General features: G+C 45.3%; 1 protein-coding gene across 1 annotated transcript; it reads right to left on the reverse strand.

Moving 5' to 3' along the window:
* Positions 1 to 1211: 1211 nt before the first annotated feature.
* On the reverse strand, positions 1212 to 15876 carry LOC131418589 (signal-regulatory protein beta-1-like). Its single transcript, XM_058563053.1, has 5 exons — positions 15759 to 15876; positions 7197 to 7550; positions 4911 to 5231; positions 4021 to 4350; positions 1212 to 1592 (listed from the first exon to the last, which is right to left on the reverse strand). Exons 1-5 carry the CDS (start codon positions 15829 to 15831, stop codon positions 1486 to 1488), a joined length of 1185 nt encoding a protein of 394 aa, XP_058419036.1. The 5' UTR covers positions 15832 to 15876; the 3' UTR covers positions 1212 to 1485.
* Positions 15877 to 16281: the final 405 nt, after the last annotated feature.

A 16281-nucleotide genomic window follows, 5' to 3' on the forward strand; every position in this document is an offset into this window, starting at 1 on the left:
TTTCTGGGTTTGAGGAGTAGGACATTGAGGCACAGAAGAAGGAGAATAATTTTTCTTCTTAAAATCCAAATGGGAGGAGTCCGGACCCATGGCTTAGCAGTTAAGTGTCCGTGCTCTGCTACTGGCAGCCTGGGTTCGGATCTTGGGGGCACACCGACACACTGCTTGTCCAGTCATACTGAGGTGGCGTCCCACATACAACAACTAGAAGGATGGGCAACTATGACATACAACTATCTACTGGGGCTTTGGGTAGAAAAAGAGAAAGAAAAAAAAAAAGGAGGATTAGCAATAGATGTTAGGTCAGGGCCAGTCTTCCTCAGCAAAAAGAGGAGGATGGGCATGGATGTTAGCTGAGGGCTGATCTTCCTGAAAAAAAAAAAAAAAGAAAATCAGAATGGGAGTTCATTTGTACTCAAGAGGCAATAGAGCAACCCAATGAGGCTGGGGAGTTGGGCAAGACAGGAATCCAGAAGACAGAATAACTCTTGATGCATGGACATGAGTGTGTAGTTCATGGCCAAGTCCCAAGGCAATGGATGAGAGATATCCTGATAGATGTAGACTTGAGTAGTTTCTCACATTCTGGGGGGTGTTGTGAGTCAGTCCCCAGAGCTAAGTCCCATGGCCCCTCCTCAGGACCATGTTTGCAAACCCAGCTCTGGGGGCATCAAGGACTGGGAGATGGAGCAGCAGGAGTGTGTGAGCAGGCAGGTCTCTGGGGAGGGGAGGCATTTGGAGCAGAGTCATGGAAGCTTCTGGTAGGATCCTTCCCTTAGGCAGGGCCCCTCAGCTAAGGAACGAGACAGCAGAGATTGCGGGTGGCACATAGTAGGGAAGGAAGGAAGGAGTTGTCGGAAACATGTCCACATTTAATTATCTGCTCATCATTACAGAAACGTTCCCTGTGTGCCTCCTATGTCCCCAGTGCTGTTCTCCTGGGAGAACTGTCATGAGACGACAGGTTGACCCTGCGATAGGACTCTGCTACCTCAGCCTTCCTCCCCGAGGCCTGATTCTCCTTCCCCATCCCTTCCACTCTGTCACTCAGAGGGTCAGAGCAGGAACAGCCCTCAGAGCAGCATCAAGGACTTCTCAACATTACTCTAATGTGTGGGTTCCTTTTGCCCCATGAGCCCCAGAGTTCAAGTAATCTACAGAAGGTCTCCAAGGGAATCACTCACTCAGCTCCCCTTCATTCAGCCTCCCACTGCCCACTTCCTCCACAGAACCACAAGGACTCTGTGGACACCCTTTGAAAACCCTTGATCCAGCCCTCCTCCTGCAGGACCCCACACAGTTCCTGGGATGGAGAACCTCTGAGAGGGATCCACAATACTCCTGAGCGTATTGAGGGAGGTGTGTCACCTTGTCTTAACTCCACGTGGGTCCTGACCCTTTGTGACCTGTGGGATGGCCCCTGTTACCGACCTTCCCCTTTACGGGACAGACCTTGGCCTGCCCTCCCAGCCCCGCGACTTACAGTCAGGCCCTCCACTTCCTGTGGACGTAGATGGCAGAGACTCCGATGGCCAGCAGCAGCTTTGTGCTTAGGAGGAGGACTACCAGAGGGACAGTAGACAGCTCTTCACCTGAAAATCAAGGGACAGGAGGAGCCATTAGAGGGGCCACAACCAACCCAAACTCCATTAACATGCCTGGATTATGCTGTACCAAGAGAAGAGAGGGCCATTAAGCCAGGAATATTGTAAAGTGCTCCAACACCGTAGAAATGAACACAAAGATGTGCATCCTCACGCCAGACCCCTTGGACCCAGGACTGCAGTGGCTGGAGCCCTCAGACGCCTGAGGCAGGCTGGACATCCTGCTGCAGCAGGGTCATAGAGGCATCTTGCACTTTGCTCCAGCCCGCCCACACGGACAACACAAAAACCGTTTCCCGCCTCAGTACATTAGCGAGGGTGCTCGGTCAGGCACACTGAGAGCACCCAGAAGTAACAGCCCTGGTCTGAGCCTCGCGGGAGATGGAGACTAAGGAGCAAACCCAGGCTGGTCCAGACAGGATGGTGTGGACCCGCCTCTCCCTGCTCTCCCCCTTCAGTACAATCTGACTCCTAGAAACAATGGGAGGTACAAGCACAGGAGGACGCTGACAGGAGGAAGAGGAAGCAGACTGGCTGGGCTCTGAGGACTGGAGGGAGAACACAGCGGCCAGGGGTCTAGATCCCACTCTCCTGACTGCCCAGCACAGGAGGACACCAGGATGGCATTAGACAAAGGAGAAGTGTATCATCAGTCATCTAAGTTCCTGCCTCAAGAAACAAGAGAAAATGGATTAAATTCCTCAAAAAGCACAACCTGCCACAATTCACCCCATAGGAAATGAAATAATTTAAAGAGCCCCAACCTCTTCAAATTCTTTTTCAAATCTGAAAAAGGATTCTCCAGGTCCAGAGGGTTTCACAGGAATATTCTACCAAGCATTTATGGATGAATTAAAACCAATGTTGGGAGACAAAAACAGCTATAAAAGAAATTTGGGAAAATGTGAATATATACTCCATTTTAGATGGTATTAAGGAATTATTGTTAATTGTATTAAGCGTGTAATGGTATTGGTTTTGTAGAAAAACCAATGTCTTTAATCATATGACCACACAGTAGTGAACTCCATTTGCACCTGGATGTGCCTACAAGACTAAGTTATTAGTGGACACAATTATGCAACTTCAGTTATGTCTTTTGTTTTAAGGGAAATTAGATAATTTCCTATTTTCGCTTTTCTACCAGGCAAGGTCGTGGACACGCAGTGTCGTGGGTGGACCCAGCAGATGAGGACAACACCACAGGGCATGTGGGAAGGGACAGGCCCTTTGAATCGTCTTCTGGCATAAAGACTCCTGGAAACCTGACCCGACTCTCTTCTGATGTTACCTGAGAGAGAAATAAGACATATTTTCTTCATAGAAAGAGGGACTCTGTAGGTCTTTGGGACAATGGCCAGCTGAGGGGAACGTGTCTCTAATTAGCACATATGTCCTGTACAGGCTGGTGGTCCCTGTCATCAGGGTCTCAGAATCACCATGATTAGTTTAGTCCAATGACCTGGTCTAATGGCAAAATGTTTTCAACAATATCGCCCCCATTGCTCCCCAAGTCTCTTCTGTAAAACTCCAAACTCTCAGGGTGGTTGAAGCAGGAAAGGAGATCATAGAGGAACTGGAATTTGCGTATACTAAAGGTGCCCTAGTGGTTGTGATTATTGCTGGTCCATTGTCACAAATCAGGGAACAAAGGAGGCCTGTACTGTGACCACTCAGGGTCACCAAGGTGACTGGTCCAGACTCACACCCCATGTCCTCAGGGCTCTTTTTCCAGAATTTCACAGAGTAGGAGGTGCAGGCGTGTGCTGGGGTGACATTACTGAAGTGGATGGAAAAGTCTAGGATGGAAAAGAGACTAGGCAGAGGTTAGAAATGGCAAGGAGGATGGAGGTGGGCTGACATGGATGGTGATGTAATCATTGTTAGGTGAAGAAAGCAGGAGGCAGGATGCTATGAACAGGATGAGCTACCTCCTTGCCTACTTCTTTCTCTAATGTATATTTATGTCAAAAGACCTGTATTGGAGCCAGCCCTGTGGCGTAGTGGTTGAATTAGGTGCACTCTGCTTGGAGGCCTGGGTTCATGAGTTCAGATCCCAGGCACAGAACTACACCAGTCATCAGCCATGCTGTGGTGGCAACCCATATATAAATGGAGGAAGATTGGCAGATGTTAGCTCAGGGCTGATTTCCTCAAGCAAAAACAGAGGAAGATTGGCAGATGTTAGCTCAGGAGTAGTCTTCCACAAAAAAAAAAAAAGAAAGATCTACAAAGATATGTACCAAAATCTTACCAGGGATGACCCTTGGAGTGTGGGATTTGGGGGAGGGCAGCTTACTTCCAAGTTCTACTTTATATTTATAGACTTTTAGATTATTCTATGATAAGCATGAATTATTACTTTTAACATAAATAAAAAGATGTGGAATCAGGTCAGTAGGAGGGGAGGCCTCACCAGGGGTTCCACCTGTGTCCTGCTCCTTCTGGTGGGCAGAGGCCTCCAGGGTATGGTGTTTGGTGACCGCCGGCTGCCCATCATGCTCCACTTGGCAGGTGAGCACCACGTCCTGCCTGTGGGCAGATGAGTTCACCAGAAGCCAGCTCATCCAGTTAAAGGTCCCATCCTTGTTCTCTATGAGTGTCGAGGCCATTTCTGTTCGGGACACGTTGCCATTCTCCAACCAGGTCAGCTTTAGGTGCCGGGGGTAGAACTTGTTCACCTGACAGGTGACGGTCTCCAGGTTCCCTGCCGTGGGGTGTTGGGAAACCTCCAAGGTGGGCGGAACTGAAACAGCACAGGGCAGAAGCTCTGACCTTATGGATCAGACAGATCACAGAGGAGGCTCCGTAACTTAGCTCCCACCACAGATGGGAATCACCCAGGACAGTGCTAGGCATGCAGCAGGCACTCAAACACTGAGAGTATTCTCTGCATATGAATGAAATCACAAAGCACAGTGCCAGGCTCACAGTAGGTGCTCAGGGACTGGTAGCTCTTTTAGGGTCATAAGCACAGCCCCTGGCATACAGTGGGAGCATAATAACTGTGGCAAAATAAATGAAATCACCAAGCAGGTAGGGGCTGGGCTTAGAGTAGGTGCTCAGTAATTGGAGCTGCTATTGGTAAAGTGGACGACACGACCTAGCACAGAGCTCGGCACATGGCAGGTGTTCACCTGGCAGCTGCCATTAGAACAGGTGAGTGACCAGCATATCCAGGTGCCTGGTGATTGGGAAGGATGTTCAGGAACTAGATTCCAGGAAATCCAGGCCTGGAGCAAACAGCGGGGGGAGGAGCGGGCTTGGGGGCAGGTGTGGGCTTGGGCTGGGGTGAGGGGCATCTACCTCGGAGGGTCTCAGACAAGTTGGCCGTCCCACGAAGAGGAGGGTCCCCCTGCAGGGTGACGTGGGCCACCTCGCAGATGACCTGGGAGCGAACATCCCCCGGGGCCAGCACCACCTTGGCTGTGCTGGAGATGCTGTAGGAAACGCCGTCTCCTTCTGGGTCCACGTTGGTCTGGGAGGCTGAGAGCTCATTCCCATTTTTGAACCACTTCAGGGTGATGTTTCTAGGGGAGAAGCCATAGGACTCGCAGGTGAAGGTCACTGTCTGCTCAGGTGGGACCCTCGCCGTGGGGCCTGATACCACAGGGGGAGAGGGTTTGGCTAGAAAAGGAGAATTTATAAACAATAAACGTGATTGTGGTTATATCACTGACCATAAGTGTGTGACGCTGTTAAGAACCTTCACATATAGTATTTTTTTTTTTTTTTTTTTTTTTTGTGAGGAGATCAGCCCTGTGCTAACATCTGCCAATCCTCCTCTTTTTTTGCTGAGGAAGATTGGCCCTGGGCTAACATCCGTGCCTATCTTCATCCACTTTATATGGGATGCCGCCACAGCATGGCTTGACAAGTGGTGCGTCGGTGCGCGCCAAGGATCCGAACCAGCGAACCCTGAGCCACCACAGTGGAGCACGTGCACTAAACCACTTGCGCCACCAGGCCGGCCCCCACATATAGTATTTTTTAATCCTTCTAATAGTGCCGGAAGGGTGAGTCATCATCCTCATCTTACAGAGGAAGACACACAGGTTCCCATTGGTGAACTCTGAGGAAGGGGGTAGGTTGTGGGGAAACTCAATTCCTGCCCTGCCTATGCAGGAAATTTGTCAATATCCAACAAATTAAAATACACACACCCACTGACTGAGCAATGCCACCTCCAGTGGGCATCTCCCACTGGAGTAGAGTGGTGCAGCACTGGTGTAATATCCCAAGGTTGGGAACAACTTTGTATCCATCAATGGAAGACTGTAGAATGAATGTGCTATCTCCATACGATGGATGTTATGCAGCTGTGGAAACAACGGGCAGCTCTAGTGCTGACATGGATTGCTTGATTGGGGGTGATGTGGCTGAAGGTTGGGAGAGGTTCCCAATCACCTTGGGCCTCAGGGTCTGAATGTGAGGAGCTTTCTGAACCTTTGGAAAACTGACACAAAGGAGAAATCCTGGCCCCCTGTTCAGTGGTTTTGTGCAGCGAGCTTTTATCTAGCATTTACTATGGGCCAGCCTCTGCCATCGAAAGAGTGTGCAATGTCAGCACAGGAAGGAGCCTGCCTGGAATCAGATCCAGGTTCTGATATGATCCCCTTACACACTGGCCATGTGACTGTGGGCACACCCCCCATCATCTCTTGGCCTCAGGCTCCCCATCTGTACATGGGGCATTGGGCTTGATGGGTCTGAAAGTCCTTCCTGTGCAAGACATTTCAGGATTCAGGATCCGGGGCATCTGGCAGAAAACCTTAAACGAATTTCTTTGCTGCCTCAACAGTGAACCCCTAAGTCAGTCACATGGGGAACCTCTTCCCTGGGTGAGGGACATTCTGAGATGACCCAGCTCTGCCGGGAGCCTTCAGTGACTGTGTGAGTTGGTCTCTGAATCACTTGAGGGTTTTCTGGACAGACACACAGCAAACACCCAACCTGTGCGCCTCTCCTCCAGCTGGGCTGTCAGAGCAAACAGAGAGTCTGGGCCTCTTAGGGATTCCTCTCACTGTGATGTTTCTGAGGATGAGATGAAGAAACACACGTTCTCCCTCCCTGCCCTGCCTGGATTTCTCCTCACAGGAAGGGAAGAGGACGTGAGCCTCCTGGGAGAAGAGCCTTTGCCTGCTGTGTCCACTGCTGCTTCCACAGCACAGAGCAGAGCACGGCAGACAGTAGGTGCTCAGTAAGTGCTGAGTAAAGGAAGACTCGGCCACATTGAGGGGCACTCTCTGGGGGCAGGGGCGAGGTCTGGCCCTGTGACTGGGCGAGTCACTCAGACTTTCAGTTCCCTCCTCCCTGGAACAAAGGGCTGGATGGGATGGAAAAGGCAAGGGCTGTGGAGCCAGGCAGATGGGGGTTCAGACATTTCCCCCCATTTACCAGCTGTGGGGCCTTGAGGAACTAGCACGACCTCTCCAGGCCTCAACTTTCCCGATCTGTGGAAGGGGGTGAAATCAGATCATGAACATAAGCACCCACAGCTGCACCTGATTCTTGTTTCTCAAAGAATGGGGGGCGTTATCATTGACTTGTTGTCACACACCAGGGGATGAAGGAGGCCCACGCTGTACTCACCACTCACGGTGAGCTGGGTGCCTGGTCCAGACTTAAACTCCACGTCATCAGGGCTCCCTTTCTGGAACTTCACACAGTAGTAGATACCAGTGTCTGCTGGGGTGACGTTACTGATGCGGATGGAATAGTCCGTGCTGTTTCTCTTTGTGGTGTCTCCAACATTTTCTACTCGGGGGAAGTGGCCTCCTTTGAAACTGTAGATTAACTCCCGGCCTGGCCCTGTCCCCCTGAACCACTGAGTGGGCCCCACAGGGAGCAGGGAGGTCATGGTGCAGCGCAGAGTGGCCGTCTCTCCAGCTGCAACAGACACTGACTTCTCAGGCTGAATCACCTGCAGCTCCTCACCTGCCACTCCTGGAGGGGAACAGACCCATTATTTATTCATCCTTATGTGATCTTGTGGGTTTTCTCAAGTGTTTGTCAACAGCAGCTTTCTCTGACTGAGCGCACACAATGAGTGTGCCTTGAGCTCAGCACGTTGCAAAGACCAAACCTCATGTAACCCTCACAACGAGCCTGTCATGTGAGACTACCCCAGATGGTGAACTGAGGCACAGAGAGGCTGAGCGACGCGGCAGAGTGTGGGTCTGAGTGCCTGAGCCTTCTCTGGGAGTTTCGTGCTTCACCAAATATTCTGGATGTCCAATTTCTGGCCTCATGGAGGGTTGCACTTCTGGACCTTGGCGTTGGGTGGGACCATGAAAGTATTTTAGACCACTGGTTTGCAGCAGAAGTGATGAAGGAATTTCGTGGGATACACATTTCACTGCAAGAACATCTATGGATCAACTTCCCTCTTCCACAGAGATCCACATGCTCGTGATGAGTCTGCTCCATCAGCCTGGATACTTGAGTGGCAGTGATGGCTCAGCTCCCAACACACAATGAACATGTAGATTAAATAAGATCTAAAACATTGTTTCAAGTTCCTGGGATTACTTTCCACAGCATAATCATGTTTTATAGTTTCCTACTCCTGCTGTAACAAATTACCCAAAACGTTGTGGTTTAAAACAACAGAAATTATTTGACTTGTCATTATGGAGAGATCAGAAGTCCACAACTGCTGTTACAGGGATATAATCCAGGGGTCAGCCAAGCTGCATTTCTTCTGGAATCTCTCTTCCTTGCCCTCCAAATTCTAGATGCTGCCCACATTCCTTCACCCCTGGATCCTTTTATTCCTGTCACTTCCTATTACTCCTATTGCTTCTATTACTCCTGTTACCCCAGGCTTTTGCTTCCATTGTCACTTGTCCTTGCCAATCTTTGAGTTTCCTGACTCCTTCTTATAAGGACCCTTGTGTTTGCATTGAGCTCACCTTGATAATCAATGATAATCTCCCCATATCAAACGTCTTAACTTAGTCAGTCCTGCAGAATCTCTTTTGCGAGATAAAGTAAAATATTGACAGGTTCTGGGTATTAGGGCATGGGCCTCTTTGAGAGGCCAATGTTCTGTCTCCCACATACCTCTCTCCTAACTTTCAGAAACCATTTGCCATAATAGAAACCTAAGCGTGTGGCATTGTCACACAAGGTGAAGGACAAGGCAACTCATTGGAATTTGGAAGAAGGGCTATTCAAGCAGTGCTCTGGAGAAATAGTTTGAAAAATAAAACTAGAAATCAATAACAGAAGGATAAATGGAATATTCATAAATATAAAGAAATCAAACAACGTACTCGTAAAAAATCAATAAGTCGAAGAAGAAATCACAAGGGAAATTAGAGAATACCTTGAGACAAATGAAAACCAAAACACAAGATACCAAAAGTTATGAGATGCAGTGGAAGCAGGGCTAGAGGGAAATGTACAGCTGTAAAGGCAGACATTTAGAATGAGGAAAGATCATAAATCAATAACTTAACTATACACCTTCAGAAATTAGAAAAAGAATTGCAAAATAATTACAAAATCCAAAGGTAGCAGAAGAAAGGAAATAATAAAGATTAGTGCAGAGATAAATAAAATGTGAATAGACAAACAACAGAGAAAATCAACAAAACCAAGAGTGGTTCTTCAAAAAAATCAACAAAATTGAGAAACCTTTAGCTAGATTGACTAAGAAAAACAGAGAGAAGACCCAAATAACTAAAATCAAATTAAAGGACACTACTAAAATTTTATGGAAATAAAAGAGATTATAAGAGAGTACTGTGAACAACTGTACACCAATAAATTGGATAACCTAGATAAAATGGGCAAATTCCTAGAAACACAACTTACCAAGACTGCATCATGAAGAAATAGAAAATCTGAATAGACCTATATCTAGGAAAGAGATTGAAATCAATAATAAAAAATGTCCCAACAAAGAAAATCTCACAACCACTAGGCTTCGCTGGTGAATTTTACCAAACATTTAAAAAAGAACTAACACTAATCCTCTTCAAATTCTTGCAAAAAATTGAAGAGGAAAGAAGTGTTCCTATCTTATTCAGAGTCATTCTAGACTCATATACAGGCCAGCATTATCCTAATACCAAAGCCAGGCAAATGCATTTAAAAAAACTACAGACCAATATCTCTTATGAAAATTTATGCAACAATCCATAATGAAATATTAGAAAACCAAATTTAACAGCTTGTGAAAAAATAGTACACTGTGACCAAGGGGGATTTATTCCTGGAATGCAAAGATGGTTCAACATATGAAAATCAAACAATGTAATGTACCATGTTAATAGAATGAAGAGAAAAAACCTCACATGATCATCTTATTTGATGTACAAAATGCATTTGACAAAAGTCAACATTGTTCAGATGAAAACAATCAATAAACTAGAAATAGATGGAAACGCACAAAATGACAAAATGATAAAGTCATATATGAAAAACCTCCAGCGAACATCATACAAGATGGAGAAAGTCTGAAAGGTTTTCCCCTAAGATCAGAAACAAGACAAGGATGCCCACTTTCACCACTTCTATTCAACAAAATACTGAAAGTTCTAGAAAAAGCAGTTAGGCAAGAAAGATTGTAAAAAGACATTCTAATGGGAAAGGAAGAAGTAAAACTATCTCTGTTTGCGCATGACATGATTTTATATGTAATAACTCTAAAGATTATACACACACACACAAACTAATGGAGCTAATAAATGAATTCAGCAAAGTGGCAGGATACAAAATCAACAGACAAAAATCAGCTGCATTTCTATACACTAGTGATGTACAATCCAAAAATGAAACCAAGCAAACAATTCCATTTACAATAGCATCAAAATTTAACCATGGAGATGAAAGACTTGTACACTGACAAGTAGAAAACATTGCTGAAAGAAATTAAAGAAGACATAAATGAATGGAAAAACATCCCGTGTTCACGGATTGGAAGACTTCATATTGTTAAGATGAGTATTGAATATTACATAAAACAATCTACAGATTCAATACAATCCCTGTGTAAATCTCAATGGCAGAAACATCTTTTGGAGAAATAGAAAAGCCCATTCTGAAAGTCATATGGAATCTCAGGGGACTCTAAATCACCAAACAACCTTGAAAAAGAAGAGCATATTTGGAGGACTCACACTTCCTGATATAGAAACTTACTACAAAGCTACAATAATCAACATAGTGTGGTACTGACATTAGAACAGATATAGAGATCAACGCAATAGAATAGAAACCCTAGAAATAAACTCTCACATATATGGTCAAGTGATTTTCAGCAAGGGTGCCAAGACCACTCAATGGGGAAAGGACAGTGTTTTCAACAAATGATGCTGGGAAAACTGGGTATCTACATGCAGAAGAATGAAGTTGGACATTTACTTGACACCAGATACACAAAAGAACTCAAAATGGATAAAAGACTACATATAAGAGTTAAACTATAAAATTCTGAGAAAAAACAATAGTAAAACCCTTCATGACATTGGATGTGGCAATGATTTCTTGGATATGACACTGAATGTACAGGCCACAACAACAAAAATATGTAAATTGGATTTCATCAAAATTAAAAACTTTTGTGCACAGAGGCCACTATCAAGACAGTGAAAAAAGGACTCACAGACTGGGAGAAAATGTTTGCAAAGCATATATCTCATAAGGGATTAATATCCAGAATACATAAAGAACTCCTACAATTCAACAACAAAAAGACAGACAATACAATTAAAAAATGGACAAAGGACTTGAATAGACATTTCTCCAAAAAAGATATACAAATGGTCAGTAAGCACATGAAAAGATGTTCAACAACACTAGTTGTTAGAAAAATGCAAATCAAAACACTATGAGATGCTCCTTCACAACTCTTGGGATGGCTTTTATCAAAAACAAAATAAAAAACAGAAAACAAGCATTGGCAAAGATGTGGAGAAATTGAAACACTTGTGCCTTGCTGGTAGGGATATAAAATGGTGCAGCCACTGTGGAAACCAGTGGCGGTTTCTTAAAAAGTTTAATATAGAATTTACCTTATGGGCACAATAATTCCACTCTTAGGTATATACCCCAATATATCAAAAGCTGAGATTTAGACACATGTTCTTCAATGTCCATAGCAGCATTATTCACAATAGCCAAAATATAGTAGAAACAACCCAAATTTCCGTCAAGAAATGAACAGATAAACAAAATATGGTATATATACATATATGTGTTAAGTAAAGTAATTCAGCCTTAAGAAGCAATGACATTTTGAAATGTCCTATAACACGGATGGACCTTGAAAATATTATGGTAAGTGAAATAAGCGAGATAGAAAAGACAAATATATGATTCCACTTATATAAAATACCTAGAACAGAGAACTGCCCAGATACAAAAAGTAGACCAAAGGTTATCAGGGGCTAGGGGCAGGGAGGAAGGAAAGGGGATTTTCTGTTGAATGGGAAGAGTTTCTTCTTAGGATATTGAAAAGGTTCTAGAAATGTATGGTGGAGCTTGTTTCATAACATTGTGAACGTACTTCATGCCACTGAATTGTATCCTTAAAAATGGTTAAAATAGGAGGTTTTCTGTTATGTATATTTTACCACAATCAAAAATATGTACTAAAACAAGGTGATAGTCCCATGTAGAGCGTTTGAATTGGACTAAATGGCTCAAGGAAACAGATAAAATGTGTGGTCCCAAAGGCTGATAGATAAGAGAAACCTGCACTTGAACAGGGAGATAGAGCCATGGGAGCAAGCAAGGAATCAGCAGACTTCAAACTTGTGTTTTGAAAAGAATTGTGGGTGGTTGACTGTGATTGGACAATGAGTTACGAGTTGAAGGGACACGAGTCACCTTTGGACCAATCACTGAACTGCATCTGCAAGACTTTCCAGTTCCATTTCACTGCCTCAGGGACTAGCCAGTTTCTGGATATATAGAGAAATAGAAAAGCATTCCTTCTTGTTTGAAGTGTCCTAAAACACAGGCACCAATTCTGGTGGCAGGGATATAAATCAGAGGAGCAGGCTGTTGTGGCGCCACAAATAAATGCTGAGATCTTTTCTGTTTCTTAGCTACTCCTCAGGGAGAAAATTTGTGTTCAGCTTTGCAGAGTGTGAGCTGGTAAAACCCACCACTAAGCACTGTTTGTAAGCAAACCTGCCTCCTAAGGAAGCACATGCTACTCCAGGGCAGGTCCTTTGGTGGGCCCAGAACTTCAGGTGGTTTGGGTTTTTAAGTCTGGAGACGAAGATGGGAACTGCTAAGACAAAAATGGGGAGAAATAGGAATGAATCTGGGAGGGAGAAATGGAAGGAATAGATGAGGGAGGAGAGAAGAGGAAGCAGAGGGTCGAAAGGAGCCATGGAATGGCAAAACCCCTGCCATGTGTGTATCTATAAATCCCATAGCTACATCTCTGGCTGAGACCTTTCCCCTGAAATCTGGACTTGTATGTGCAACCAACATGGCCATGTTCCTTGGATTGAAATAAACGTCTACAGTTAGCATGTCCCAAACTGAACTCCTGAATGTCCCCCACAGCCCTCTGTGTCTCAGTGAGGCACCATTACTCTTCCAGATGCTCAGGTTCCACACCCTAGGAGACTTTCTGTCCCATCCCAATCCTATGCATCAGGAAATCCTGTTGGCTCCACTCCAGCACGCATCCAAAATCTGGCCTCTTTCCACTACCTCTACCAGCTACTGTCCTGGTGCAAGCCACTTCTTGTTTGCATAAAGGCAAAGACCTCTTAAACGCTCTTAGTTGCTTCTGTCTAAGTCCTGTTGTAGTCTGTTCTCAACCAAATGCTAGAATAATGTAAAATTCATGTCAGTTCTCTCTGCAAAACTTTGCAATGACAGCCACGCCACTCAGAGCAAAAGCCTAAATCCTTGAACACAGCAGGGAGATCCTACTCTTAGGGCCATTGCACATGCTGTTCCCTGTCAGGAAGGCTCTTCCCCCGGATCACCACATGGCTCACTTCTGAGCATTCTTTTGCTCTTTGCTTAAATTTCCCCTTCCCAGGGATGCCCACCCTGACTACCTGTTTAAAATACATCCCACCCAACAGAGCCTCCCAATTCTGTTATCCAGCTTACTTTAATTTTTTTCCTTAACGCTTATCACGTTCTACTGCACTACATTATTCACTTATTTATTATGTCTATTGTTACTGTAAATTCCCCACTAAGATATAAACTCCATGAGGACAACTACTTTGTCTCTTTCATTCACCAATGCACCCAAAGTTCCCATGTGAGCTCATCGCACACTGTAGGTATCCGCTTAATATTTGTATGATGCGTGAATTGCCCAGTGTGACGCCTCCCTGAGACCCTGAAGTCTATTTAAAGTGGTTAATCTTTATGGAAATTCTGTCAGAAACTCGGTTTCCCAAGTAGATGACTTGGTGAAAAACAAAAGTAAATTGCATATATGCAGGAAGCAGAAGAGCCCAGGAGAAGAAACCCACAAACCCTCTTCCCCACACCCCATCCTTCCCAATACTCAGTTACAGAAACTGCAGAAATCTCATAGGATGGAGGTGGCGTTATGATGAGACCAATGAGCTCCACTGCCTGAGTTCAAATCATAGCTCTGCCATTTACCATTGAGAGACCCTGAACCTCTCTGTGCTTCCGTTTTCTTTCTGTAAGGTAGAGGCGACAAGAGTATCTACCTTAGATATAACGATCACATTAGATAACAGCTCTAGGCATTTCCAACAGTGTCTGGACATGGGGAGTGTTCAAGAAATTATAGTGATTACTCATTAGATTCCTAGGGCATGGAGGCTTCAGCTGACATTACATGATAGAATATGAATATGGATAAAGATATGGATATGAATATGGATATGAATATAGTTATAGTACAGATCAGATAGGCAGGAGTCTCTGTATCTTTATCCTCGTCTCTCCTCCTCACCTCTATCCAGCATGGAAGAAGGACTCCAAGATAGTAACACACAAAACAGGGAAGGTTTGCTTTTCTGAAGAGTTTGGGGAGGGTAAGGGTTAAATTTACAGAAGTAGAAAAGGAGCGATGTTGGCTGCCAGACGGGGAAAGTTAAACATCTGTTCAATGTGTATCTCATGTAGACTGAAAATGATTTGAAGAAATCAATAAGGAAAGTTTTTTCAAAAATCGCATGTGTGTTTGTGTGTGTATGTACTTCCTCACACCAACTCATACACATGCACACACACATAAATACATGCATTCGCAAATAGATATAGGAGTGTGGCTTAGCACCAGTATACAAGGTTGTTTGGAGGATTAAATGAAATCATAACATATGTTATACATATTAACTCAGGAAAACAATTGACACATAGGAACCACCCAACAAATCATTAACAAAGATTTGCGAGTACACACAGCAGAAGTGGAACTCTGGTGATCTCTCAGGGGCGTGATGGTGATGACTATTCTTCTGTTTGCTTCTCTGTACTTTCTGATTTTTCTGCAATTAGCCTCCACTGAGAAGCCGAGCAGCATAACATGGTTAAAGGAATGAACTCTGGGGGCCGGCCCGGTGGCGCAAGCGGTTAAGTGCACGCTCCACTTCAGCGGCCCAGGGTTCACGTTTGGATCCCGGGCTTGCACCGACGCACTGCTTGTTAAACCATGCTGTGGCGGTGTCCCATATAAAGTAGAGGAAGATGGGCATAGATGTTAGCTCAGGCCTATCTTCCTCAAGGAAAAAAGGAGAGGATTGGCATCGGATGTTAGCTCAGGGCTAGTTCCCCTCACAAAAATGAATGAACTCTGGAGCTGGTCGGCCTGGACTTGAATACTGGCTGCTCCACTGCCTTAGGTAGGTGACACTGGGCATCTCAAACTCTGCCTCAGTTTCCCCATCAGTTAATCAGGGATAATCATCATAGCTATCACACAGGGTTGCTGCGAGGATTAGACGAGTTAATACACACAAAATTGTCCTTGTTGCTGTTTGAAGCACCATCTGTTTCGACGCCTCTGGTGACCAGTTGCAGGTGATAGATCCACAGAGAAATCACTCAGATCCCTGATTTCATGCTCTCAGATGGTGCCTGGTCCTGGGCCACCTGTGGTGGCATTGGGTACTGTACCCATATTTACCTGGAGGCCCTAAAAGTCCAGGGGCAGAGGGAAGGGCTACTACACCAAGGAATGCTCACCTGTGAGTCCCAGCAGTAGAGTCAGCAGCAGGCAAGGAGGAGGGGGGCGGGGCCGGGAGGCAGGGATGGGCATCCTGGAGGCCTGAGGAGCCTGCTCTGTCCCAGTGTGTGTGCTGGGGAGAACCCTGACCTCTGTGCTCTGTGGAGAGGAGGGAAGGCCAGCCTCCCGTGATATAAGAGGAAGCGCCAATGACAGGGTGACATGGCTGTGACAGCAACCTTCTTCCAGATTCTAGACAGTTCCTGCTTCTAGATTGTGAAACAGGAATCAGGCAGAGAAGGCAGCTACAATTGAGGAGTTATTCATCTTCTATTTTCGGAGAGACATGGACAGGCCTAGCAGAAATAATGCGTCCTCCTGTCAACAAAAAGAGTCATTTCCTGACTTCTTTCAGGAGAGGAAGTGGGTTATATGACCAGCAATTACACTCCCAGGCATTTTTTTCAGAGAAATGAAAACTGGTGTCCACACAAAAACCAATGCATGAATGTTTATAGCAGCTTTCTTTGTAATAGCAAAAAC

The sequence above is a fragment of the Diceros bicornis genome, chromosome 19 (assembly GCF_020826845.1).
Source record: "Diceros bicornis minor isolate mBicDic1 chromosome 19, mDicBic1.mat.cur, whole genome shotgun sequence".
In the NCBI taxonomy this organism is placed as follows: Eukaryota; Metazoa; Chordata; class Mammalia; order Perissodactyla; family Rhinocerotidae; genus Diceros; species Diceros bicornis.